Below are 26,445 nucleotides of genomic sequence, written 5' to 3' on the forward strand. Positions count from 1 at the left end.
TCTCGAGGGCGGATGGACACATGGAGTGAGGCATTTCTGCCATTAACAAGACTGACGGGAAAAGACAGGGAGGGAGTAAGGTGGGGTCGTGCTTTCTGAGGGTTTCTTGGCGCAGACGAAGGCGCCCGCGGGGGTCTCGCCTCCCGGCAGCCACCGCTAGCGCTGTGGAGCTTTCGGACCGGCAACAGACCGCCACATCGCCGCGGCCCTCCCCCAGCGCCGGACGGCCCAATCAGCGGCGCGGCCTGGCGCCCCGCCCCTCCGCCGGGGCCATTTAGGCCTTGGGCTGGCCAGCCCCAACACCGCAGTAGTCGCTCAGGCCTCAGCCGCCTACGGCCCGAGGAAAGACGGCCACCGCCCCCTCCGCGTCTCCTTCCTTCCCACATACGCCGCACCGCCGGTCCGCAGCAGCCCGCGAAGTGCCGCCGCGGGCCTGAGCCCCCGCCGGTCTCCTTCCTCGCCTCTCTGTGTCCGCGGCGGGTCGGCGCGATGCAGCTGGGCCCGAGGCCCGCGGCGCTGGGGCTGCTGTTGCTGTGTGCCGCGACAGTCGGCGCCGGAGACGCCGAGGAGCTGCACTACCCGCAGGGCGAGCACCGCAGCGAATACGACCGTGAGGCTCTGTTGGGCGGCCAGGTGAGGTGGCCAGGCCGGGGGCTGGGAGGGCCGGGCCTCGCACCGCGGCTGCGGCGGGCTTTGTCCCGGGACAAAGAGGGGCGGCCAGACGAGGCCTGGCCCGGGCTGCCTGACAATGGGGTCCGGGCGGGGCGCCTCTCACTCTCAGGGGGACCCCGAGGCCTCTGAGCCTGAGGAAATAGAGCGGCCCGGGAGCCGGGACCCTTCCACCCTTCCGACACGGGGCAGGATCACTGAAGGTGTGTAGGAGGTGGGGGCCTTGGAGAGCAAGTGTGGGTCACCCCAAAACCCTGGACAGGAGAGGCTTCTGGTAGCCTTATTTTTTCCACCATTTTACCGCACTGATGGTAATGCTTTACCCCCCTGTGTATTGCTTACCCCCCCCCAAAGGAAGAAGTCGATGAGTATGTTAAACTTACCCCTGAAGAGCAACACAAGAGACTGAAGTCAATCATAAAGAAAATTGACTTGGACTCAGATGGCTTCCTCACCGAAAGTAAGGACGTCCTACACAACTAACAATGTTAGGGAGAAATCCCTTTGTAGGAGATAGAAATATAAACATTTTATTAAGCAGGTCTATCTGTTGAGTGTAGATTGCTAGTGTTGCAACAAATGAGAGGTACTGTGACGGGGGTGGGGTGGGGGGAACATGTTGAGTAGGTTTTATCTGGAAATCTTTAGGCATGGGTTCCAAGTAAAAATCAGTGCTCTCCGGTAATATATAAACATCGTGGACGCTACACGGTATGTGTAAATCATACATTGAGCAAACACCCTGTTTCTCATATGACTTTTATCAATGTCAACAATATGACTTTTAGAGAAATATGTCGAAAACCTTATGGTGTTACATGCTGTATTGCTCTTTTGATATATGCTTCATTAGCAATTTAAGAATTTGCTTCTTTTTCATAAGTAGAAAAAGACCTGTTGCATGTAAATTATGTTTATTACAACTAACTACACCTGGTAGGGGCCTTAGAATCATCTTGTCCACCTCTCTTTGTAGAGCTGAAGAAACTGAAGTCCAGAGGGGTAAGTGCCTTTCTTAAACGAGTGGCCAGGATTAGAATCCAGATTTCTTGCTCTTAATTCAGTTTTTAATATCCTTCACTTAAAAAAAAATCTGAGGGGCACCTGGTTAAGCATCCAGTTTCGGCTTAGGTCATCATGTTATGGTTCATGGGTTCAAGCCCCACATTGGGCTCTGTGCTGACAGCTCAGAGCTTGGAGCCTGCTTTGGTTTCTGTGTCTTCTTCTCTCACTGTCCCACCCCCACTTACGCTCTGTTTCTCTCTTTCAAAGATAAATAAACATTAATTTTTTTTTTTTTTTTTTTTTTTTTTAATGAGGAGTACCTGGCTGGCTCAGTTGGTAGAGTTTACTTTAAAAAATTTGCTCTCAGGTAGGTTCTCCAGTCAGAAATGAAACACACAGATTATTAAAAGAATATTAAATTGCTGTGCAACTGTTTCTCTTCATTGCTTAATTCAAGTGGTAAACCCTCTCAACTTTCTAAGTCGATCATCCAGAAAAATTCAGGAGATATTTTGTTATAACTCTTTTTTTTTTTAAGCTCATTTATTTATTTAGAGAGAAAGAAAGAGAACATGAGAGGGGAAGAGAGAGGGAGAGAGATAATCCCAAGCAGGCTCTGTGCTGTCAGTGCAGAGCCCTATGTGGACCTCAAACTCACAAACTGTGAGATCATCACCTGAGCAGAAACCAAAGGTTGAATGCTTAACCGACTGAGCCACCCAGGCATCCCATATTTTGCTATAACTCTTATTTAAATGCTTCTCATCATCTGAAGTCAATCATAAAGAAAATTGCTGGACAGAGAAGTACAAAATAATTGGTAAATTTAAGATGTGTTGTCAGTAAAATTGGTGCCCTCAGAAATATTAAGGTTTTGGGTTCTCTACTTCAAATAAAAACAAAGCTTTGACTCTAGTTGTCCACTAAAAATAGGTCTATCTTTGGTTATACTAGCAAGCACACAGAAAAAATTGATTTGGAAGACTTTGTGGTACCTATTAGGGCCTAGATATGTTCAAATATTTAATAGTAAACTTTAAATTTAAAGTCAAAAGGAACTTAGTTCAAATCTTCATTTTACATATGAGAAAACAAAAACTTGGGTGAGTAAACTTACCCCTTATGGCAGAGCTCAAGTGTGAACCCATGTTTCTGGTCCCTTTTCCAATCTGTATTCTATTATGTCATGATGATCTCTTTAAATAAACCAGAAGAAACCCTCATTGTACTTGAAGGACCCTTCAGAGAAGTTTGCTAATTTGCACTGTAAGAGGTAGGACTGGACTCAGGTTCTTGAGAGCCCGAAATTCTGTGGAAGGATTTTGGGCTTTAGAAACAGACATAGGTTTGAATCTGGATTCTGCTTACTGGCTGTGAGTCCTCAATTCCAAATGGCAATTTCTTGAACTGTAAAATAAATTAGATTAGAAACGGAAATGGGCAGTGATTAGAATTGCCTTGCTTTGAAGATTAGAGACAACATATGTAGAGGACCTGATATATAATAATTGTTCAATACATGGTTACCATGTACTGAATTATTCTGCCCTAATTTAGAGTTTCAGGAGAGACAAAGTGTCTTCACTTTTCTATCCACTTGACCTCCCCCAAACCAGTAGAGGAGTACCACTCTAAACCAAATGGTATATCACTTTTAAACCAAATGGTGTACTCCTGCTGTCCTGGCAAATATTCATGTTCTTCCCCCACCACCTTTTTTCTATAATGCAATAGAGTAAATATCTCTGAATAGATTTTTTTAAAGTTGATCTGAATGTGGACATTAGAGATTAGAAACTTTCTCCCATGTCTTCAGGTACCAAGATAAGACAGAGAGCTGTTGCAAGAGGGCTTAAATCCTAAATGCTACCCATAACTTTTGTTAAAATTTCACCCAGAAGTTTTATGACATGGTTGAAGGACATATACTGTAATAGTGTTTCTCAAACATCAGTCACTTGAATACATTTTCACAATTTAGACCATAGCTACTTGCCATCTGTTACTTCCTTAATATGGTTTTGATTCAACTCAACATGAAATTTATTTTAAAGGGAAACTTTATGTTACTTTCATAAATGAAAAATTTATTTCTAATGCATATTAAAATAAATAGGTAGTTACTAACATATTTGTACTTCCCAAGAGATCTGTGATAGTTAGCAAAGGTCATCTGCAATTTTGTGGATAATTTTTAAAAGTCAAATACTATTTTGGCTAATTGGTAATTCATTTAACAAATAACTTATTGAGCCAGGCACTTTCTAGGCATTTAGAGTACCTTAATGAACAAAACATACCCAAACTCTGTACTCAGAGTTTGCATTCTATTTGGATCACATAATATTATATTCTTAGATTCCAAACTGCTCTCACCACCTTCTACTCCTATTTCTATTGAATACAACTAGGCTAATTCTCTCTCAGTATTTGAAAACACTCAGGATTTTTTTCTTTTAGATAAAGTTTAGAAACGTTCACTTCTGTAAATACCAGAATTACCGTCAACATTCATTGTGTTCTGGGAAATTCTCACAGGTGAACTCAGTTCATGGATTCAGATGTCTTTCAAACATTATGCTATGCAAGAAGCGAAACAACAGTTTGTTGAATATGACAAAAACGGTGACGGTAGTGTGTCATGGGATGAATACAACATTCAGATGTATGATCGTGTGATTGACTTTGATGAGAACACTGCTCTGGATGATGCAGAAGAGGAGTCTTTTCGGCAGGTGAGTATGCGTGCATGGGCTGTTCCTTTTGATCTATCAGTTCACTTTCCCTTCCTGCATGAATGAGCACAAGAGGTTCTGAGGTTATAGACTGGGATTGCCTTGTCCTCTGGGCAATCACCTGTTCCACTTCAGTGGTCATTTTGATGGCTTCCTTTCTCACCGGATTCAGGACTCTTATTCCGGACTACCTAAATTATCCTTGCATTTTTTTTTTCCCAGCTGCATCATTTGTCCTCATTGCTACAGTTGCTTTTTAGTGTATTTTGAATATGTACCTCAGTATTTTATTTTTTGTTATTATTGAACAGTTTTATATCATATTGACTAAGACTAGAGGCCCATTCCCATTTGTAAACAGATAGTTTTATATAAAATAACTATTTGAAAAAATTAATTGTAATAAAATACACTTAAAATTTACCATTTTTTAAAAATTTTTTAAATGTTTATTTTTATTTTTGAGAGAGCATGAGCAGGGGAGGGGCAGAGAGACGGGGACAGAGGATCTGAAGCAGGCTCTGCACTGACAGCAGAGAGCCTGATGCGGGACTTGAACTCATGAACCGTGAGATCATGACCTGAACTGAAGCCAGATGCTTAACTGACTGAGCCACCCAGCCACCCCCATCTTAACCATTTTTAAGTGTTCAGTTCAGTAGTGTTAAGTACATTCACATTGTTAATACAACCAATCTCCAGAACTCTTTTCACCTTGCAAAGCTGAAATTCTAAACCCATAAAACAACAACTCCCCATTCCTCCTCCCCTGGGTCCCTGGCAGTCACCATTGTATTTTCTGTCTTTGAATTTGATTATTCTAGGAACCTCATATAAGTGGAATCATACATATTTTTGTCTTTTTGTGAGTGGCTTACTTCACTTAACATCATGTCCTCATAATGTTGTAGTATGTGTAAGAATTTCCTTTTTAAGACTGAGTGATACTCTATCGTATGTATGTACCACATGTATATCCATGGATATATTGTGTGTATATACCACACTTTGTTTATCCATGGACACTTGGGTTGCTTCAACTTTTTGGCTCTTGTGAATAATGTTGCTATGAGCATGGGTGTACAAATACCTCTTTGAGATCCTGCTTTTAATTCTTTGGGATATACACCCTGAAATGGAATTGCTGGATTGTGTAGTACTTATATTTTTAATTTTTTGAAGAACTGCCATATGGTCTTCCATAGAGGCTGTACCATTTAAAGTAACTCATTTTTGAAGATTCAGTGTCACTATAAGTTTTGTTGATTCTCATGGTTTAATTTGTCATAATTAAAATATGTCTTGTTCTAATGCTTTTTTTTTAAAAATTTTTTTTTAATTTTAAGTTTATTTATTTTGAGAGAGACAGAGATAGCATGAGCAGGGGAGGAGCAGAGAGAGAGGGAGAGAGAGAGAATCCCAAGCAGGCTCCATGCTGCCAGCTTTAGAGCCCGACTCAGGGCTGGAACTCACAAACCGTAAGATCATGACATGAGCCAAAAGCAAGAATCGGTCACTTAACTGACTGAGCCACACAGGTTCTAATGCTTCTTAAACAGAGGTGAGGAAGACAATTTTTATTTAGGAGTTAATAAGAACTTTTAATTATTAATTTGTACGAACTTCTTAACACAAAGGAAAATAAGCTTAAGAAATTGCTATTTCAATATGAACTTTTATATTTCAAAGGTAACTCTAAAGACTTTTTTTGAATAGTTTTTTCTATGTGGAAAAAATAAATCCAGGGGCACCTGGGTGACTCGGTCAGTTAAGTGTCCAACTCTTCATCTCAGAGTCCTGAGTTCAAGTCCTGTGTTAGGGACCCAGCATGGAGCCTATTTAAAAAATAAATGAGGGGTGCCTGGGTGGCTCAGTCCGTTAAGCGTCTGACTTCAGCTCAGGTCATGATCTCACGGTCCGGTCCATGGGTTCAAGCCCCGCAACGGGCTCTGTGCTGACCGCTCAGAGCCTGGAGCCTGTTTCGGATTCTGTGTCTCCCTCTCTCTCTGACCCTCCCCCATTCATGCTCTGTCTCTCTCTGTCTCAAAAATAAATAAATGTTAAAAAAAATTTTTTTTTTTAAATAAATGAATAAACAAAGTAACTGATTCAATTAAACTAAACACCTTGTTGCAAATTATTACATCCCAAAATATTAGTCAAGGATACTTGTATAACATTTGAGCCTCTTCCATTCTTTAATATTCCATTATGGTGTCTACTTTTTAGGTTTTGTTGTGGCCATATTTATCATTATACATTCTATTTATTTCAGAATCATATTGGCCACTTGAGCTCTATAGGCCATCACTAACTCAAAGTGGATTGTTTTTTCTGCTAATGATTATGCTATGTGTATGCCATCAGTGTAGAGGTTAAGGGCTTCAGCCTTGGAGCCAGTCTGCCTGGCTTCACATCCAGCTGTACAGCTTAACAATTGTGCAGCTTTGGGTAAGCTATTAAACCTCCCTATGCCTCAGTTTCCTCATCTCAAAAAATGAGGATAATAATAGTATGGAGAGATAGCAATAAATAGTAGCAGTTGGGTAGGTCAACAGAATATTAAACAGTAAACAAAAGAATAATATTTTAGGGGTGCCTGGGTGGCTCAGACGGTTAAGAATATTATTTTAATGTTTATTTTTAAGAGAGACAGAGTATGATTGGGGGAGGGGCAGGAGAGAGGGAGACACAGAATCTGGAGCAGGCTCCAGGCTCTGAGCTGTCAGCACAGAGCCTGATGTGGGGCTCGAACTCAGGAACCATGAGATCATGGCCTGAACTGAAGTTTGACACTTAACTGACTGAGCCACCCAGGTGCCCCACAAAAGAATATTATTGAAGAAAGCATGTGTGATTCACATAGGTTTATATTTAATACATAATTAGCTTTTAAAAATTATTGAAGAATTGGTTAACTATATCAGCTTTAGATTAGTTAAGATTCCTTTTCCCTTTTTTCCTCTTTATTTGGGTCTTCATCTTACAGTGGACTACAGAGAGTGGAAATTAGTCTTTTTACTACTTAATGCTAAAAAAGAAACAAACAATAATGAGATTTGGGATTTGCCTGTCTCCTAGATATCCTATAGGAATCAATTAATCTTAAAAGTATTGTTTGAGTTCTGAGACTTCTCTAAAACCAAACCATGGAATGATATAATGACTTAACTGCTAGGTAACAAGAGAGAAGTTAAATACAATATTTTAAAATCTTACCAGCATCAGACTATAATTGTGTCTTTTTTTTTCTTTTGGCACCCAAAAGATTTAATAACTATTCCATCAAAACATGAGAAATGTTTATATGTGGTTTCTTGAGTCTATATTCTTGGAACAGGGTGATTAGTAATAGATGATGGTGTTGAGAAAAAAATCTTCACTTTGAAGGGATACATGACTCATTAATATAATCTACTTAAGAACAGTTTTTCTTTTAAAAAATGTGTGGTTCTGATAATGGGTTCGCCACCAAGGTACTCAGTACATTTTGATTATAAGACTCTACTTTTTAAGAGTGAATTAGATCTTAATAGTGTAAAGGAATTGATGGATCCCTAAAATGAACACTTCTCAATGGAAGTCCTACTGGTTATTCTTTGACAACCCAGGAATATCTCTGCACCAGGTGTTATCTCATGTCTCTCTCTTCATGTCTCTATATGAAGTTCCATTGATAATACTTTATTAGAATTTGTTATATATAACCCCCTCAAAGTGGATATGGATTATAAAGATGAACTCAGAAACGTATGTATTATTCTTCAAAATAAAAATCAACAAGGATGAAGAATGAATCAGTCTTACTCAAAGTTACAGACTTAACATTATACCATAACTAATCATCAAAAGTAATTGCATATCTAAATAAAATAAAATTTTTCTATATGGAAGCCTATTAAACAAAAATCAATTTGATGCCTGAATTTTATCTTATTTTTAGTAACTTTCCATGTAGAGAATAGAGATAACCTGTAATAATGGCCCTCTAAGGCTGTAAAATGCTTGAAAAAGCATTTCTTTACGTTATGGTGAACAATAATAGTCAGCACTTTTAGGCAGGATAATTAAAGTTTGGGCATCTACCTGGCAAAAGTTCAATTGGTCTAACTTTTAAAGCCAGCTGCTGAATGTGCATGTACAAGCAATATTTATTTATGTAAGATAGAATCTGGCACGTGGCTGATCAGAATTTTTAAGACCTAGACTTTTGTTCTGGCATCACAGGTTATATATTTCCTCGTGTAAAATCATTAGTCTACCAAAAGATGGCAGTTTTGTTCTTCACAAGTTTCTGTGACAATATAAAAATAAATGATTATGGTCATTTCTACCTTTTTACTAACTGTATGTAGCACTTTCTACTCTCCACTAAAATACAGTGTTTTTACACAGAAGACTGTTGAGGTTTTATGAAGCTGACAGCCTTTTTTGTTGTAATCTTTTGCCACTTTGGAAAAACAATCTTCCTGTGTATTGGCTTCTTTAATTTGAGTTGCTCTTAAATTGTTTTCTTCAAATAACCATGAATAAAACTTTTTTAAAATCTCATTATTTCATTTGATTTTAAAAATCTGAGAAATATGAACAAGAAAACTACTTTCCTTAATTTTTTAAAAAACAATCTGAGCTTGTTGAAAGAGATCCTTTCTTTCCATAGGCAAATTTGGCCAAATTCAGCTCCCGCTGCTGAAACATGGACCTTTTTGCTCCAAACTGAAGGGTTCTTTCATAAGGAAATCTAAGCACTTGGTATTTTGAATAGTAGTTTATTCAAAAAGAACTTGATTGACTCAACAAAGTACCTCAAATTCTTGTCTACTTTTTCCCATGTTAAGCCCCTGAACAGCAAATGTAAATTATTTGGTCTAGTTATGTGAAATTAGGAAACATTAAGTTAAAAGCAGCTATTTGGAAACAAGGTTGTTGTTATTTTTTTTTTTTTCTTTCTGTCATGATTTAGTAATAACTGGCTAGTGGGATCTGGATGGTTTAAAAGATGAACTCTTTGGGGGAAGAAGTGAGCCTCTCCACTGTAAATCAGTCATTTTAAAAGAACTAGTGTTTCAGTAAATGACTGCTACCTAACCTCTATTCTAGAAAACTGAAAAGAGCATTTATTTTCAACAATGAGATACATATATTAAAAACTTCCAAAATATTTGAAATTGTGGTTTTTTTTCATGTGCTGTTTAATACATACAGTTTACAGAAAGGAAAGTTTTTCCCATAAATTCTCAAAATAGAATTTATGCAAGATTAGCAATATAGCACTATTGGCTTCCAAGGTTTTTGATTACAGAATTCCTTTTGAGAAATGCATTAAAAACAGCCTTGTCTCTAATAGCTGCTTCTTGATTTACTACTTGTGCATACTTTACAAAAGGAAAAAAAGGAAGATGGTGTGAGAAAGTAAAAAAGTATGTTTACTTAACCTCAAAATAGGTCCATTTCACCTTTTGATGTGTTTGTACCTGAGTAATTATTAGCACTCTAAAGGGCCTACCAACAATAGACTTTCAAATATTAGATACATATACCAGAAGTATTCTCATAAGAGGACTATTTTTCTAAAATCTGTTAACATTTTTGAAAAGTCATTCCAAGGACCAGAAATTATTTGAAAATGATATATCAAGAATTAATACATAGTCTGAATTTATTGCTTTTGGGGCATTCGGAAAAGTTGAGATTGTTAAAGAAGATAATGTGTAGTACTGTAGAAGAACAGGGAGGATCAAAATTCAGCATACCAGCTGTATTTCTGACATCTCTCTCAATCATTTAATTTCAGTTTTCTATCAATAATAGTAATATGTAACAGTTTTTAAATGCTAAGGTTTACTAATTGCTTGAGAGGGATTCTCATCCCAATTGCTTAATGGAGATTTTTATCCTGATTTTATAGCTGAGGAAACCAGAGAGGTTAAGCAACGTGCTCTTACCACAGCTGGTAAGTGGCATTGCTGGCATTCAGATCTGAGTCTCTGACTCTAGAGTCTGTGTCTCAGTTGCTTCTCATAAATGTTTGTTAATTTGTCTAACCTACCTTCAAAAGGGCAATGTGAAGATAATGTACGAGAATGTACTTCAGATTTCACATAGTATGTATTTTTCAAAGTATGTGTAATGATGTTGTGTGGATGAGACCTTAAATAAATTCAATGTTTAATTTTCAAAGCTTCATTTAAAGGACAAGAAGCGATTTGAGAAAGCGAACCAAGATTCTGGTCCTGGGTTGAATCTTGAGGAATTTATTGCTTTTGAGCATCCTGAAGAAGTTGATTATATGACGGTAAGGAAGTTTTAAGAGAATTCTTGAGTAACCAAAACTTTAAAACCTGTTTTTTTCTAAGTTGTTAAAATGAATCGTCTAGCAATGAGAATTTTTAAGAGAACCCAAGATCCAAAGATCTCCCTACTTAAGATGAGAGGTGGGAAAGGATTTCTGCTGATCGGGGAGGAGTGCTGATTAGGAGGGAGAAGGCAAATCTCTGTCAAATGTGTGAGTGGCATGCTTCCCTTGGCTGTTTTCTCCCTTATAACCACATTACTTTCATTGCCTTCCTTGTCCTTTTGTAGCTTTCACACTTTTCTGTTTTCCAGTATCAGTAGCATCAGTACTTCTATTTAGTTTACGACATCACTTGTAAAAACTTCAGGTCTGGGAAAACATATCACCTTCGGATCCCTTTTCCTAGGGTGTTGGTGAGGGGTGTAGGTGTAGCCGCTGCTGAATAACATGTTTGCAGCGTGAGGAATGATCCCTCTCATCACTTTAGTACTTAAAAGAATTACCAGTTCTTCAGAATTTTTGTTGAACTCTAGAATTTAGCTCAACAAACATTGATTGAGTCCCTACTATGACGCGGCAAGCTTCTTGAGAACAGAAACTATTGTAAAGGCTAGTTAACTTTACTATTGTAAAGGCTAATATAACAAATAGCCTTATAAAAAAATAGACTAAACATTCAATATTGAGGTCTGTTGCCTAGCCTCAGCCTCCAGCTGTGTGGCTTGGTTCTCTGGATATTTCAGGGAGGGAAGATATTTCAAGGAGGGAACATAGCTTTATATTAAATGGGTCATGGCCAAAAGCTGCTGCCTTGAATAACAAGGCTGCAGTTAACCTTTTTCTCCATAGCCCAGCGGCAAGACACCACAATTGCGACCACATTTGCCACTGAGGCTTCTGATTTCTCACATGGCACAAAACACACGACCTAGTTTTAGAACAATGCTGGGCACAGTTTGTTTAAGTGCCAAAATTAAGTTAAGACTAGCTAATTGAACCCTAGCATGGCAGGCAGTTATTGATTCTCTGGGGAATAAGGAACAATTGAATTGAAGACTGAGGAGGGGAATGACCAGTGAAAACAATGAAATAATTTGGGCATCATGTGCCACGGCCCCAGAGAACAATGTGGCAATGGAACGAAATAGGCATGAACAACATTTTGAAGAAAACACAGCAAGAATGTTGACTGACTAAATAAGTGTGGGAAGAGAAAGGAAAAGCTAGAGAGGACTGTGAGGTTTTGAGCTTGTATAAAAATGATCAAAACAGTAGTACCATTGACAGAATGGGTTGTGTCAGGACGGGACAGGATATGCCAAGTGGGAGTTGACTCCCACTTACGTGACTGTGGCACATAAGATATGTGACCAAAAAGTGGTGTCTCATTCAAAGCAGCTTCATTAATTCTTATTTACCTTAATTTGTTTTGGTGTATCCCTTTTTCCATTTAAAGATATATTTGATAAAGGAAAAGGCAGAGTACAAGATCAACTAGACGGTTTTACTTTGGATTAAAAGTTAGAATTTAAAGTACTTTCATTCATGTAGTTCCAAAATTTCCTTTTTTTTTTTTTTTTTTTTGAGGGAGAGAGAGAATCCCAAGCAGGTTTAGCCTCATCTCACAACCATGAGATGCCTGAGCTGAAATCAAGAGTCAGATGCTTAACCGACTGAGCCACCCAGGTGCCCCCCAAAATTTCTTTTAATCATGGCAACATTATTGAAATAAGTCTGTTGTCTCCCAAGAGGATTACTTAACTTGTATGGGATTACAGTGATTCTTAACTTGTATGGGATCACAGACTCCTTTAAAAATATGGAGCAACCTGTAGACTATCCCAGAAAAATCACATAGGCTCCTACACACAAAATATGGGATTATAATTTCAGGAGATTCTCAGATTCTCTAAAACTAATCTTTGGATATCCAGGTTAAGATCCCCTGATTTCTATATATAAAATTTGTAACATTTGATTTTTAGAAAACTAACAACTTGTATTTAAGTTATTTCATGCAGATGTAAAGGAAGCCTTTGGGTTTGGCTAGAATTAGAGACTTTTGAGAATATGTTTTTGTTACAGTTGTGATGCTAGAATCCAGGTGGAAAGGTGTTTGGGTGGCAGCAGGTCGTGAGGACAAAGTAATAAATGTAACCCATAAGAAGCTAGGCATCAAAGAATCCAGGATGGTAATTAAAGAGTATAGCAAAGTCCTGGGGACTTGAATGTGTTAAAGGCATAGAAGAAGAAGCTGATGAGAAGAGATTGGAGCCTTAGGAGAGGCCAGAGTTAAGAGTGAAAGAAAACACTCAGGAAATGGAAAAGTATGGGAAAAGTCTTCCTAGGAAGAGTGTTGAGGGATTCACCCTAGAGAAAAGGGAAAGACAGCAAATTCCTGAGATTGAAGAGAAGGATGAGAGGAATAGGCATAAAAATAGAGGTAATTAAAGGTGAGGATGCAATGCTGATAAACAGGCATACCTTGGGGCGCCTGGGTGGCTCAGTCAGATGCTTCTGACTTCAGCTCAGGTCATGATCTCACAGTTCATGAGTTCAAGCCCCACATCGGGCTCTGTGCTGTTAGTGTGGAGCCAGTTTAGATCCTCTGTCCCCTTCTCTCCCTTCCCCATTCACGCTCTATCTCTCAGAAGACCTGTACCTTGTTTGGAAAAATGGGAGAGTATTTGGATAGAATTGTAGTCAGGCTCAAAGTAGAATTTTCAAAAAACAGCTTTAGAGTATGTGTTAGGGAAACTGAAGCAGAGACAGACTTCCAAACTGCAGTGAGAGCCCACTGAAAGGAATAAAATTAATTTATAAGCGTTAGGTTTGTATTTGTATTTGTGTTTCTCTTTCTTTTAGACTTTATGATTGTGGAATAAAGGAGAAAGTGATGTGGGTCTGCTATACAGGGTGGAGATTGGCAAAGTAAGAAAAGGGTACAAGAAGATACAGGAAGGTAATAAGGGAAGGCCTGAAATAGCTGGCCATTAAACAGGTCACCTTGGGTCAAATGTAACTAGAAAGCGTGTAATCTTTGGGTTAGAGAGGGTTGGTTGATAAGCCATGATAAGAATGAGGAGCAGATTTGGGGCAGTTTGGGGTGGATGGGGTAGATTTGGTGGAAGAGGAAGAAAGGAGGTGTAGGTTTATGGGGGACTGACACATTTCACTTAGATCTAGAGGCAGAACACTTCCACGCAAAGGGATCTAAAATGGGGGTTCTTTTGGGTTTGTTAATGGACTAGACGAAAAGTGGAGCTGAAGGAGACCTAGGTGATAAGAGGTGTCCTTCTGGAGAAGGAGGGGAATGTGCAAAAAATAGGATTGTGAGTTTAGTGTTCAGGTTGTTTAGGAGGGTGAAGTGGAGTTCTTCTCAATAGCAGAAGCTTAAAGACATTGAATTTAAAACTACTTAATATTTGTGGTTTTATTCCTGCTTCTAAATTCCAGTTTAGAAAGATTGTCTTGCAAGTATGGACAATTGAAATGATTATTCCTAAAGAACTTCTGTACTGGGATGGATCCAGATGGTGGTGGGAAAATTTTGTAATTAATTGTTGTTGTTGTTGTTGTTGTTTATGAACATACAATAGGAATTTGTCATTCAAGAGGCTTTAGAAGAACATGACAAAAATGGTGATGGATTTGTTAGTTTGGAAGAATTTCTTGGTGACTACAGGCGGGATCCAAGTAAGTACCCTGGGATGTGTGGAAGGAGGAAGGAAAAATGGGAATTAAAGAAGAAAGGAATTGGGAGAGAGCCTTACTCTGTTTGAGGTCTGTTTGACAGAGGGAAATGGAACAAGAAGAATTGTGCCTGATTTCTGCTTGTTCTGCCGAGTAAATATAATATAAGCAAAACAGACTCATGGCTTATGTGAGAATGCTATCTCACTTTTAGTTCCACTTGTAGATTCAAAGAGTTTTCTTCCTTTCCAAACAAACGTAACATAATTATCAATTCAAATGGGCAAGGAGGTAGAGGTTGATATTTTTAAACAAAATCCTGTACCTTTGCATGTAGATCTTAAAAGAAAAAGAAACAAAATACTATAATTACTGGTATAGACCATGGATGGCGTCTTACTGAGTGTTTGAAATTTGAGGAGTCTGCATGTGTAGCTTTTTATTTTCACAGCGGTCTTTTTGGAATTGTTGCTTCAAAGCATCACTTAGTGTGAATTTCACTTTAAAATTACACACGTTACTTTATAAGCACACATGGCAAGCTTTATATAGCCGCATGATGTACATGTAATGTGTACATGGGTACATGTACCCCGCTCAAATGTGGGGAAACTAGATACCAGAACAATTAGCAGCAGTTAACAGACTTAACTTGTTGTGATAATATACATCATTTTAAAAACTCTGAGTGGTGGGGCACCTGGGTGGCTCACTCAGTTAAGTGTCCTACTTTGGCTCAGGTCATGATCTCACAGTTCATGAGTTCTCGTGAGTTCGAGCTCTATGTCAGGCTCTCTGCTGTCAGCAAAGAGCCCGCTTCTGATCCTCTATTCCTCTCCTTCTCTGTCCTTTTCCTGCTCATTCTCTCTCTCTATCTCTCTCTCTCAAAAAAAAACCAAACCTTTAATAAAAAATAAAAACTCTGGGTCATTTAGACTTACATGTCACTTTTGAAAATTATATAGTGTATACTTATTTTAGGACTTTTCAGATATGTAGATCTGTTTCATTGGGCTTCCTTGATGTAGTAAGCTTTAAATTCATTTCCTTTATTCTAGGGATGTACCAAACTTCTTATTGGATACAGGTTCTATTCTTGTGTATGCATATTGTGTTTTATTTTTTTAATTAAGCAGCAAATGAGGATCCAGAGTGGATACTGGTTGAGAAAGATAGATTCCTGAATGATTATGACAAAGATACCGATGGCAGGCTTGACCCCCAAGAGCTGTTGTCTTGGGTAGTACCCAATAATCAAGGAATTGCACAAGAAGAGGTGAGTGTTAAAAAGTGACTATATATTCTCCTCTTCCCCAGATTTGGTGCTATTAATAGAAAAGAAGTTCAAAGCCATAAGCTGAAGAAAGAAGTAATGGAATCATTGTTTCTTTAGGATCCATGCATTACAATTTCTTGACTTAAATCTGTGAACTGTTTTAGATTGTCAAGGAGGTTAAGATTATATCATGTATTAATTTGATAGTACAGTGAATAGAACAATAAAAGTTTATACTTTACCTATAAGGGCCCAAAGTGGGTTATATTAATTTTGCTTAACTTTGAGGTATCCTGAATTGGATTTGAGTAGGGAGGAGGCAGAACCTAGCAGAAATTAAGAAAGGAGATAGTAAGAGAAGCGGTAGATAGCTTGGTTATAATGTGTAATATTTTGAGATACTGAGATAGTAATGAGTATTTGGCACACCTGAATGATTTTGACAAATCCAATCACATTGAAATGTGAACATCTTGCTGAAAACTTATACTTGACACCTTTTGGTTTTATTTTGTTTTGTTTTGTTTTAAAGGCTCTTCACCTAATTGATGAAATGGATTTGAATAGTGACAGAAAGCTCTCTGAAGCAGAGATTCTGGAGAACCAGGACTTGTTTCTTACCAGTGAAGCTACAGATTATGGCAGACAGCTTCATGATGAGTATTTCTATCACGATGAGCTTTAATCCCTGGGTAGATCTGAGTAGAGTACTGTCTCTTTTATAATTTGTTACCAGCTTTACTTTTGTGATAAAATATTGATGTTATATTTTACACTCAAGTCTTAACACAGTCAAAATGATTTTAAATGTAGATTGTAATTTTGGCCTTTTAGAAGAACAGAACCAAACCTGGTATTTATTTCAAAATATATTGAAGGAATAAAACAATATTGTGCCATATGACAACAAAGTCTTTCCTAAATATTCCATCTGTTTAGTACTGTATCGTGGGATATTTGAGTTCTATTTCCATACTTGAAAAAAATGCAGGATTTTAGAGATGCCTGAACAATATTATTTAAATAGTATGTGACTGAGCTATCAGTTTTTCTTTTGTTTTAAGTAGATTTAACTTTGGAACTGACAGAAAGGACATTGTTTTTAGATTTAGCATTTTGTTTTAAAACCTTTAAAGGAACCTTTAGAAGGACTTACACCTCACATTTTAATGTTGAGAAGTTCTGCTTAATTTTAAAATGGTTTCTATAAAGGGTTTTATTGTATGAAATAGAACTATATTTTTGCATATGTATAGATAGTAATTATATTTAATGTGTAACTATAGCGTTATGGTGTGTGGAATTTGACATTGTCCAGAACTCTTCATTTTTGACTGATTAAAAATGAAATGTCCTATCTTTTTATATGTTTGTTTGTTTTTCTTTGATCTCCCAGATATTTCACATAGGTTTTGTTATTATACATGATCTCACCTTATTCGTTCTTAGATTTTGGTAGTGAGTGTTCTCAAAACTTAAATTATTCTTGCTACATATTCTTATTTTTTTTTTTTTCTTTTTTTGATAAAAGAATCAAGTTATAATTGAATGTACACTTGACCTACTTCGGTTGCTATTGTAACAAATGTAGTCTTGCTGTTTTGTGCTAGAAATAACCCTAAGAATTACACAGGTTGAAATCAGTAGTAGAGCTGGTTAGTTATCAGTGATATCGTTTACTGTCCATTCTATTGAAATTAAAATCATACTTGGTAAGTATTTGTCAGTTTCAACCTCATTCAGGGGATCCATTTATTCACCTTTGTGGGGGGGAAGAAAAGTGACAAGGTGAGGAATTTGCTTTCCTAGCTCTTACCTACAGATAGTCTTCCTTTTTTTTTTTTTTTTTTTTTTTAATTACTTTGGGGCACTTAGGTGGCTCAGTTGGTGGAATGCCAGCGTCGGTTCAGGTCATGATGATCTTGCAGTTCGTGGGTTTGAGCCTCTCATCGGGCTCTGTGCCGACAGCTCAGAGCCTGGAGCCTGCTTTTGGATTCTGGATTCTGGGTCTCCCTCTCTCCGCCCCTCCCCCACTGTCTGTCTCTCTCAAAAATGAATAAACATTTAAAAAAATTTTTTTAATTACTTTTATTTGTGGGGGAAGAGGTCAGCTACATATTCTGTTAATCTTCTTCCAGACTAAAGTTGTGTCTTCTATGGCACACATAGCAGTCAGGGGGCTTAGCAAGTCCTCAATGAGTATTTGGGAAAGACTGAAGCTCTTTTTGATAGAATTAACAGCATCTGCCTACCTCTCTGTTGTCCCCATCTTTGCTGATGTGAAGTGTGAATGCAAATTGTAAACTCTTACACCATACTGATAGCTTGCTTACCCTGGTACCTAAAGTATAAGGTTTTCATTTTAACCTACAACACCTATCTGGTGATAGCAGTTTAAGATTTAAAGATACACCATTATCACTCACTTGTCACTTGTCAGCCTTACTGAAGTTGGGATATTAGAAATAACCAGTTTGATTAGCATGATACTATTTGTTTTTGTTATTAGGTTCTTCAAAATCTATATCAGAATTTTTAGATCATTAGATACGGATTTTATTTTTATCTTAATGAGTTAAAAATTAACATTCTAATTTTTTTTTTTTTACATTTAATTTTGAGAGAGAGAGAGAGACAGAGCGCAAGCAGGAGAGGGGCAGAGAGTAAAGGAGACACCGAATCTCAAGCAGACTCCAGGCTCAGAGCTGTCAGCACAGAGCCCGACTCATAAACCATGAGACCATGACCTGAGCCGAAGTCAGCTCAACTCACTGAACCGCCCCGGTGCCCCAAGAATTAACATTCTACATTCAGCCTTGATATCATCACATATAAGAATTTTGGTGATATTATTAGTGTTCAGTAATATCTGTTCTCCTTTATTCCTGGCAAGAGGAAAATTACACTTCCCAGCCTCCCTGTAGGCAGACAGTTACCTCTGACCAGTTAAAAGTGAGTGGAAATAGTGCGTGTCACTCTCAGACTGGGCCAGTGACCAACCCATTTCCTTTGCCATGGCATTGTAGAGAAGGCCTCAGGTGACATGGTGGGGCCACAAGATCAAAGAGGCCTTGATTTCTGAGTGACCACATGGAGGTCAGCTGGACCCTCAGTGGACTTTGCATGATCAAAAAATATAAACTTTTACTCTGTTAAGCTGCTGAGATTGTGTGTGTGGTTGTTAAGCCACTGAGATCTTGGGGGAGGGGGATATGTATGTTTAACCACAGCAGAGCCTAGCTTATCCTGAGTGAAAATTTAGTATTAAACAACTGGATTTTACAGGCAAACGGAGAAAAAGAATCATCTGCTTGAGAAGAGCTTCTATATCTTCTAATAAGTCAAACTAGAAAAATTATTACAAATTTATTAAAAATTAAAAAATTTAAAAATAAAGCTTTTGTTTTTATTTTGATGGAATTAGGAGAATTTGAATTTATCTTTGTAGCATGAGAGTAAAAATGGAATGTGACTTTTTGAATTATTGGCTGATTCTGGCAAAAGGACTTAATCACTTCCATTGTTTGACTGCAGGTACTACTTCAAAATGAAAAAGTTGACAGGATTTGTACAAATCAATTCTTAGGTGGTTCTGATTGGGCAATTTTACAGGACAGAAAATGGCTGTTTAGTTTGTGATATGAATTTAAAGGAAGCCAGGACACTCAGGGTAAAAGCCATGATGTCATGTTTGGCTTGTTCTTTCCATTGCGGTTTTTTACAGCAGCTTTATTTTTATTTTCCATTTGCAGCTTTATTTTTTACAGCACTTGCAGGTTCACAACAAAATTGAGCACAAGGTACAGTGATTTTTCCATATACTTTCTGCTCCCCATATACGACCAGCCTTCCTGCTCTCAAAATCCTACACTAGGGTGGAATATTTGTTACAATCAGTGACCATACAATGACACGATATTATTACTCAAAGACCAAAGATCATGGTTTATGTTAGCGTTCACGCTTGGTGTTGCACATTCTGTGGATTTGGACAAATATATAATGACATGCATCCACCATTATAGTATCATATAGAGTTGTTTCACTGCCCTAAGAATCATCTGTGCTTCTCCATCCCTAACCCCTGGTAACTACTGAATTTAGTATCTCTAGTTTTGCCTTTTTTAAGAAGTCATATAGTTGGAATCATACAGTATGTGGTCTTTTCAGATTCCTTTACAGTTTTAAATGTAAGAATAAATTTGTGCTGTTCGTTCTCTAAGGTTTTTGTGTAACAATATTTCCTTTTCAGTGAGAAATTTCTACTTAAGCTATGAAATCTTTTTTTCACTTTGGAAAATGGTTTAGGAAAACCAATTAGAGTGAAAATTTTGATAAAAGTATTAACAACTAATTTGCTTTATTTCAACATTGAGTTTTGTGGAATAAATATTTGGCTAGATTTCCTGGCTGCTATAAATTATTTTTATAACTGATATCAATGAGCATCTCCTACCTAAGGGCTTCCAGAGAAGCTACCAAATATATCTCAGTTTTATTTGGAAAAAAGGACTCAATCCAAACACAAAGAAAAACTAATACCTAAAGTTTGCCATATCTTCATTTCAAATTAACCAAAGTTAGTTCATGAGGTGTAGAAAGGAAATCATTTGAGTTTATAAAACTATTAAAAATGGTTAAAGAATCATTAGAATATTAGAATATCTTTAGAATAAGATAGCCTTTAATCTTGACTTTACATACCTTAAAAAATAAAGTCCTAACTAGTTCTCTGTTCTACAAAGATATTTTTCATCTCTTCTGAGACCAGGTTCCAATGAACAGAAGGCATCACTGTTTTGCTCTTTTGTACCATTAGCAGTGGTTAGTGACACAGGCAAAGAGGCTATCCCATTACAAGATACACTGAAAACATAAACATGGGTATTTTTGTGCCAGCTGCTGGACCGTCAGAAGTGATGCCGTGTTGTTCTGTCTATGACAATGACATTATGCAAGTGATTGATTTCCTAAGAATACTCTAATGAAAAACTTGATCACATTTAATTGTGGACTGCCTGCAGGGTGATAAGGAAAGGGGAGCTAGGCTCAGCTGAGACTGAACTGTGATGAAGCGATTTACACATTACCTGATGGTCACACAACAAGTTAGTCTTCAGTCTGCTCCTTCAGCCCTTCCCCATTATATACTGCAACATCTCAGCTAAACCCTCTCACTCCCAAACAAGCTACCAAAGCAAAAACAATTCCTAATGCTTAACAGAGGGAAAGAAATGGGGATGGTTTGTATTAATGCCACTACCCTGCTAAATTTAAAGACATGATAAACATTTATAAAAGTTTATGTGTGGCAAGAAGAAAAAGTATAACAGTTTATCTAGAAATCAGTTTATTATCTTGCACTTAAAAAATGGAATGTAAGCTTCTTGAGGGCTTGCAGCTATATCTTCTTTACCATTGTGTGTCCAGGATGTGATTAGCACATAGTAGATATCTACTGAGTGAATGTACTAATGGTACAAGATGAGAGAGCTGACATAATATATGTTTGTTTCAATGGCTGTGGCTTTTTTTTTCTTTGTCTCTTTTTATGTCCCTTTTTCTTGCCTTATAGTCTCTATATATTCTTTATCTCTTTGGATATTTAAGTTTATTTATGTTAAAGTGTCTTTGAGATGATTTTGTGACTTCTAGTTATATTCCCATTTAGTAGTCCAATGACTCTGTTTCACTGTGGTTTGCAAATTATGGCTGAATTCATATTTAGTGAGGATTGTTTTCATGGGAATCTGGAACATCGTGGAAGTGTCCTTTGTTAAACCCTGTGGTTTTATCTGTTCTAGACAGGTTTCTTTGTTAAATTTCTTAGCCTGAAGTTTCCGTACTTCATAATAGAGTGAATTAGGACCTCCCCTGTATCTGCACAGGCACAGTTTTGGATCCCAATTTCTCATCAGTGACCTTATATACCCATGACTGGCAGATACTGTAATTCTTTGTTCCTTTTAGACCAGTAAGTGGCATTTTTCTAGTCTCCATCTCAAAGAGATCTTCCTTCGTGGTCCTGGCTAGCTCTCCACATATACAAGCATCATTTCGTTCCCTCTCTTTGGCATTAGACCTCAGCGCCAGTGGTTAAGGCCCATATCCAGTGGCCATATCTGATTCCCCTGTGAGCCATTGTGCCCCTGCTGACTCCTTCTTTGTGTTTATTCCTTCTTTGTTTCTAGAACCTGGAGATGTTCTTACTCTTGTACTCTGATTTATATTAAACATTTTGTATTTTGTCCAGCATTTCTATTTATTTGGAGCAGGATTTCAGTCAGCCATGATTACTACAAGAATTCATGTTAATTTATATTGCAAGAGAGCTGGAGATGTTACATAACCACAAAATAGGAGCATCTAATAGTGCAAAAATAAAGCAACGTATATAATGCAGTCTTACATGCTTTTCAAATAAAAATGCTATGTGCAGCTTGTCAGAAAAATCCCACTGCTATTTTGATCTCATTTGCATTTTCTTTCTGAGACTTAGCCATGAGGTCAGAGCAAACCAGAGACCTGTTGAGTCAACTAAATGACTAAACAAGAATTCTTAAAATTCCTCAAACGAAGAATAATGGGGATGCATGAAAGGGACACTGGAGTCAGCTTGTAGGGGCTCCCACTGGCCAAATATGGCACAATTTAAGCATCAAAATGAATCATGGTAATAGATTATAACATTTTGAATAAAATAAGAATCTATGAGTCCATGGTGATATAAAGTAATGAATGAAACAAGTGAGCAGAAGAGGGAACCTCCCTCCATATGGTAGAATGCCAACCAATAAACATAAAACAAATGATGGGGTTAGAAAATCATCAATGGATGCTAAAACTAGTGGGTGAAAGCTTGATGAAGAACACTATATTTACAGTTTCAAAGCATCTTACCACAAATGATTCTTTCATTGCAAAGAGAAAAACAGTAAATTTATAGCTGAGAAGCCTGGAGGACACCACCTTAACCAAGCGATAAAAATTAACATCACCAATACTGGGACAAACTAATATTATTTGTCTTATGATATAGTCATTGAGAAGGACACACCATCATTTCTGTGGCATTCCTGACAAAAATAGTCTGAATCACTGCAAGGAAACCTCGGACAGACACAAAGCAAGGGACATTCTACAAATACTTATGTTCTTCAAAAATGATAGGTGAAGAAAGATAAAAAGGGTCATGGAACTCTTCTAGTTTAAAGGAGATTGAAATATGACAGCCAGATACAACACATGATCCTGTACTGGATCCTGAAGAAAGAAAATATAGGGATAAAGGACATTAGTGGAACAATACTGACATTTGGAAATGTACTGTAATTTGTTAATATTGTACCAATGATAAATCTCCCTATTTTTGACAATTGAACCATGGTTTTAATAAGAATGTCCTTGTTCTAAAAATACACACTGAAGTACTTGGAAGACAAAGGAGCATGATATCTGCAACTTACTTTCAAATCATTTAAAAAAATCTGTGTATGCATGGAGAGGGTGGGGAGGGAGGGGAAGAGAAAGAGAATAATGATGCAAATGAGGTAAAACATAAACAGTTGGTGAATCTGAGTCAAAGTCATATTCTTGAAACTTTTCTTAGGTGTGAAATTATATCAAAATGTAAGAATTACCCCTTAAAATACTTCCTAATGATAGGCTTGACCTTAGACCTTGGATCAAGGTTGATTCTGCAGATGGATATAACCAGGAGGTAAAGGCAGGAAACCAAGTGGGTCATTTCAGAGTTTACTGGAAAACACCACTAAGTGTATGTTATCAGGTTGACTTTGAGAAGATCATTTTGGAAAAAAATGATCTGGAATAGGCATGTGTAGCTGAAGTGTAGAGCCACCAGAGTTGGTTCTAAGCCCCAGTCCCCATCCCATCCTCCTCTAGATACTCTATATCTGATGTCCTCTGATGTCCTCAACTCTTTCCTTCCCACTGACTTTCCTTATAAATTCCCAGGCTCATCAACATTACCCTCCCTTTTGACTTCTGTTCCTACCCTCTTGAGATCTTTTAAAGCAGAAGAATATTTTCTCTCTCATATATATGTGCATCATATTAAGGTTTTTTTTTAAGTTTATTTATTTACTTTTGAGAGAAAGAGAGAGCAGTGGAGGGGCAGAGAGAGAGGGAGAAGAGAATCCCAAGCAGGCTCTGCACCTTCGGCGCAAAGCCCAACACAGGGCTTGATACCAAGAACTGTGAGATCATGACCTGAGCCAAAACCAAGAGTCAGATGCTTAACTGACTGAGCCACCCAGGCTCAGTTTTTATTGTAACTGAGAAGATTGGCAAAAGAAAAAGGGGCCCTAAATACTTTGGTGTATGGTGACCTTATTCAAAATCCCATGAGAGAGGGGCGCCTTGGTGGCTCAGTCAGTCAAGCATCCAATTTCAGCTCAGGTCATGATCTCACAGTTTATGGGTTTGAGCCAGCTCAACCCATCTCTGTGCTCTGTCAGGCTCTGTGCTGACAGCTCAGAGCCTGGAGCCTGCTTCAAATTCTGTCTCCCTCTCTCTCTGCCCCTCCCCTGCTCATGCTCTCTCACTCTCTCTCTCTCTCTCTCAAAAATAAATAAACATAAAAAAAATCATGAGAGAATAGAGCTCACTAATGATACTGATAGGATAAAATCCCAGGCAAACAGGATCTCAGAGGAGGACACATCTAGTTTTGATGACTGAAGCCTTGAATCCTAGCCTACCAGAGAAGCTGGGTCCCTTTGCCTGCTTGCTCACCGGGCTGGCATCCCATGGAAATAGAATCCAAACAGAAGCTCAGGGGCCCTCACCAATGCAGCTCTTTCTGTAGTTCACTGTGGTCCTGGCCCCCAGGGTGGGAGCTGCCTCACTGGTTTTATCTTCATTTGGGGGCTGCAGTCTAGTTCAGAGTTTCTCCACCTTAGCACCATTGATGATTGGGGCTGAATAATTCCTTGCTGGGGGCCTGTCCTGTGTATGTTAGGATGTTTAGCAGTGTCCTTGGCCTCTATTGGTGAGATGCCAATAGCACCTCCCCACTCTATACTTGTGATAGACAATATCTCCAGGTGTTACCAAATGCCTCCCATGGGGTAAAATCACCCCATTTGGAACCACTGGTCTATGGTTCCGTGTATTGCTTTAAGAGCCTGGCTTTGAAAGCCTGTAATTTTGTTTTCTGTGTCTTCTCTGACAGGAAGCTGCATCACTGTGTCTGGGAAAGGCGCTAAGCTGGTGTGAGAAGGCAGACCTGGGTTTTGGCTGCTCAACAGCGTTACAATCCCAGCCACACTCTCTCCTTCCCTGGGTCCTGTTCCTCATCAGAGGGCTATGGAAAAGATCACACACAAACAGAGTGCTTGGGTGGCTCAGTCGCTTAAGTGTCTGACTTGATCTCAGCTCAGGTCATGATCTCGCAGTTTTGTGGTTTCGAGCCCCGCTTGGGATTCTGTCTCTCCCTTTCTCTCTGCCCCTCACCTGCTTGTGCTCTCTCTCTCTCTCCCTCTCAAAATAAATAAATAAACAAACAAACCAAAGTGGATCTTTACATTTCTTTCCAGCTCTGTCTTTTCCTGCTTTACCTAGCAGCCACTTGGATTGGAGTGTTTTAATAATTGATACGGTTATTGAAAAGAATTTTATATTTCCCATTTAATTAAGAAAAAGTTCATCAAATTGCTTTACGGTTATGAATTTATTGATTCTCCACTCCACCTCAATAAGTTTCCTTGTACCAACCTCCCAGGGGACAAACTAAAAGTAAGGCATGACATTGTTTTCATTCCTAAGTTACATAACCAATTTCAGTGTGGAATATGATTTAAACAGGCAGGAAGAAACACTGCTTTTTATGAGAGGAATTTAAAAGTGGAGATGATGGATTTAACACTTCAACTCTCACAGACAAAAAATGTCTGTAGGAATTTTAAAATGTAGGTGTTACTTTTTATATAGATATTATTTTTTAAATAATAATATATTAAAAATATAATGCTAATATTAAATTAACTTAAATGAACTATTTCCAGTTTGGAGTGTGTGATTGCAAACAAATCTGCTAATTCAAAGAGATTTCCTTCCTTCCTCCACAGCCCCCTCCTTTCTTCTTCTCCGATAATCATTGATTGCGTTCCCCATAATGAAGCACCCCACAGGACAGCAGCATTGCCTATAGGTTACAATGTGAATGGAGAACACTGGAGTTGTGCAAACAGGAGCCCTGCTGGGCACTGGGGATACAAAATCAGCTAGGACTGGTGCATTGCCCTTTAAAAGCCAACAGTGAAATCAGAGGAACCTGTAAAGAGGCAGAATAGAGCAGAAGGTAGACAGAAGGTGGGACAAGAGACAAAGCACTTGGGCTTCTAAGTGAGGCTCTGGGAAGCCTTGAGTCCTTAACTCCTCTCTTTCTCTCATTCCATTTCTAGTCTAGCCACCTCTTTTCACCCCTGCACTGCTCCTGCCAGACCCATCTCTTCTGATTAATGTAATCAACTCCTATTTCTTGCTTCCATTTTGACTCCCTTTCCCCCACCCTCCACCTTCTTCTCCATAATCTCTTCTCTAGAGGGCACCAGAATAGAAAGAATAGAATAGAATAGAATAGAATAGAATAGAATAGAATAGAACAGCTCCCCACCACTTCACACTTCACTCAGTTTGAAAACCAAAGTCCTTATGATAGCTACAAGGTCCTATAGAATCTGACTTCCCACCCCTCCTCTTTTATCTCAGACCTCATCTGCTATTTTCCCTCATTTACTCTTCTCCCT

General features: G+C 38.3%; 1 protein-coding gene across 2 annotated transcripts; it reads left to right on the plus strand.

Annotated features, from left to right (window-relative positions):
- The first annotated feature begins 307 nt into the window (after window positions 1-307).
- On the plus strand, window positions 308-17,040 carry RCN2 (reticulocalbin 2). Of its 2 annotated transcripts, none has more exons than XM_042941319.1 (7): window positions 308-633; window positions 1,024-1,129; window positions 4,213-4,409; window positions 10,591-10,704; window positions 14,304-14,400; window positions 15,531-15,673; window positions 16,206-17,040. In XM_042941319.1, exons 1-7 carry the CDS (start codon window positions 490-492, stop codon window positions 16,356-16,358), a joined length of 954 nt encoding a protein of 317 aa, XP_042797253.1. In that variant the 5' UTR covers window positions 308-489; the 3' UTR covers window positions 16,359-17,040. The 2 variants fall into 2 exon arrangements, with proteins under 2 accessions (XP_042797253.1, XP_042797254.1); XM_042941320.1 differs by having other exon boundaries at window positions 15,534-15,673.
- The last annotated feature ends 9,405 nt before the right edge of the window (window positions 17,041-26,445 follow it).

Source organism: Panthera leo, chromosome B3 (genome assembly GCF_018350215.1).
Source record: "Panthera leo isolate Ple1 chromosome B3, P.leo_Ple1_pat1.1, whole genome shotgun sequence".
In the NCBI taxonomy this organism is placed as follows: domain Eukaryota; kingdom Metazoa; phylum Chordata; class Mammalia; order Carnivora; family Felidae; genus Panthera; species Panthera leo.